General features: G+C 45.1%; 1 protein-coding gene across 1 annotated transcript in view; it reads right to left on the bottom strand.

Moving 5' to 3' along the window:
- Positions 1 to 35: 35 nt before the first annotated feature.
- Positions 36 to 2,234, bottom strand: part of LOC105556189 — a gene marked incomplete at its 3' end in the record, with an annotated part of 5,120 nt that continues 2,921 nt past the window's right edge. The window contains exons 2-3 of the mRNA XM_012003270.1: positions 1,554 to 2,126; positions 36 to 1,421 (exon numbers count right to left, since the gene is read on the bottom strand). Coding sequence (XP_011858660.1) covers positions 36 to 1,421; positions 1,554 to 2,126 — 1,959 coding nt within the window. The remainder of the gene's footprint in view (positions 1,422 to 1,553; positions 2,127 to 2,234) is intronic.

Genomic DNA, 2,234 nt, shown 5'->3' with positions numbered 1-2,234 from the left:
AGAAGGTCATCGACGTAAAAATCGCGTAGGATCACTCGAGCCGCGTCTGGGTGAGACACATGTGCGTTATGCGCTGTCTGTTGCAATGCTCTAATTGCCATGAACGGTGCCGCTGATATTCCGTATGTTACCGTATTTAGCGTATATGCTTGGACAGGCCCGTCGCTGCTTGATCTCCATAAGATCCGCTGTAAATTCCTTTGCCTTTCGGTAATGTTGACTTGGCGATACATTTTTATCACGTCCGCCGTTAGAACATGTTGATGTTGCCGAAACCGTAATATAATGGAGAACAAAGTCTGTTGTATGGTGGGGCCCACTAGTAGAATGTCATTTAGCGATTTTCCTGATGAGGTTTTAGCAGAAGCATCAAACACCACCCGAAGTCTGCGTTGGTCATTGTATGTGGTCACGACTGGGTGATGTGGAATGTAATGTGCGATTGAAGATTCGTCTTGCCCTTCGTTGACAATCGTCATATGATTGAGCGTGATGTATTCTTCCATGAAGCGTACGTACTCCTCCTTCAGTCGTGGATCTCTATTGAAACGTTGCTCTAATTTGTAAAATCTCTTCAAAGCGCCGTCGTACGATTCTCCTAACTCATCTGTATGACCCTTGAATGGAAAGCTGACCGTGAAACGTCCTGTATCGTCTTGTTGGTGTGTCTCCCGGAAATGCGTTTCACAGTCCTCGTCATCCTTTGACGCAACTGGAGCCTTATCAACTTCCTCAATCTTCCAGAATCCCTCGATCCCGTCACGAAGCTGCACTTCGGAGGAGAAACAACACACAGAGGTATTAGGTTGCCCTTGGTCGGTGACGCTTCCAGACACTATCCATCCAAGATGGGTTTTTTGAAGTGTTGGCTGGAATCTGCCGAGCCGAACTTGGCCGATGCATAACAAACTCCAGAAAATGCTGGCTCCCAAGATGCCGTCAATTTTGTCGGACATATGAAACCTGTCATCGGCGAGTCTGATATTATCCGGTATGCGTAAGTGCGCAACATCAATGTCCGACAACGGTAACTTATCAATTATTCGCTCGATTATTAAGAAATTGATCTTCGTATGATACGCCGTACGCTTTGATTGAATCACAGTAGATGCGGACTCTGTGACGTTAATGGAGGACGCTAAACCCCCCACTGAACAACTGTACTTCTGCGTCGCCAATTGTAGTCGTTCACATAGTGCCTTGCTTAAGAAATTCGATTGCGATGCAGAGTCTAACAATAATCGACATTCGTGCATCTTACCAGACGAATCGTAAATCCATACCCGAGCCGTGGATAACAACACCCTAGATTGCCCAGGGATATCGACGCTCGTACAATTTACGCTTGAATCACGTTTCTCCGCGTTCCCGGAACCTAAGTCCTTAACGTCTGTTTTACCAGTATTGGTCGCACCTTCGGTCTGCTCGATCGGATGTAATAACGTGTTGTGCCTAGCATTGCACCGTTTGCAATTGGACGAATGACATGCTCTCGCTAAATGGTTTGGTCGCAGACAATTACGACAGAGCTTTCACTCATTTACCGCGCTTACTCTTTGCTGGACTGGCAATTCCTTAAATTTATTACAAGAATACATTGAATGCGATTCTTCGTTGCAAAAACTACATTCTTGACTGTCTCGATTCTCTTTGGTTGTATTCGCGAATGACGCTGATTTGTCTGACCGTTTCTGCTGCGATGTATTTTTGTTCGACTGTGTTTTATCCGTACCGGCCTTACTAATTTCGGGTTCAACTATGAGGCACCTTTCTTCGAGAAAGTCGGTCAAGCTGGCAACCGTGATGTCGTCCTTATCTTTAATGTGAGTCCGCCACTCCCGGCGTGTTGATGCATCCAATTTCGCAATCATTAAATAATTAATTACTGAATCCCAGGTATTGACCTTGAGGAATTCTAACGCTCGAATGTGTCGTAAAATGCTATCCAGGGTCTGTCTCAATTGTGTTCCCGATTCCTTCTGCATTACGGGAATGTCTAATAACAGTTGCAAATGTCTGCTAGCTATTGCGCGTTTATCCTCGAATCTTTTTGTTAAAAGATTCCAGGCTATCGTGTAGTTTTCAGCGGATGACTCGAGAGATTGTATGACTTCGGCAGCCCTTCCCTTTAGAGACGATTTGAGATAATACATGCGTTGAATATTCGTTAAATCGAGATTAGCATCTATGAGACCCTGGAAGCTATCTCGGTATTCTAACCACTTTTCCGGATT

This window comes from Vollenhovia emeryi, unplaced genomic scaffold (genome assembly GCF_000949405.1).
Source record: "Vollenhovia emeryi isolate VEMERY1.0 unplaced genomic scaffold, V.emery_V1.0 DF940249.1, whole genome shotgun sequence".
Lineage (NCBI taxonomy): Eukaryota > Metazoa > Arthropoda > Insecta > Hymenoptera > Formicidae > Vollenhovia > Vollenhovia emeryi.
This window is presented reverse-complemented; position numbering and strand designations above follow the sequence as displayed.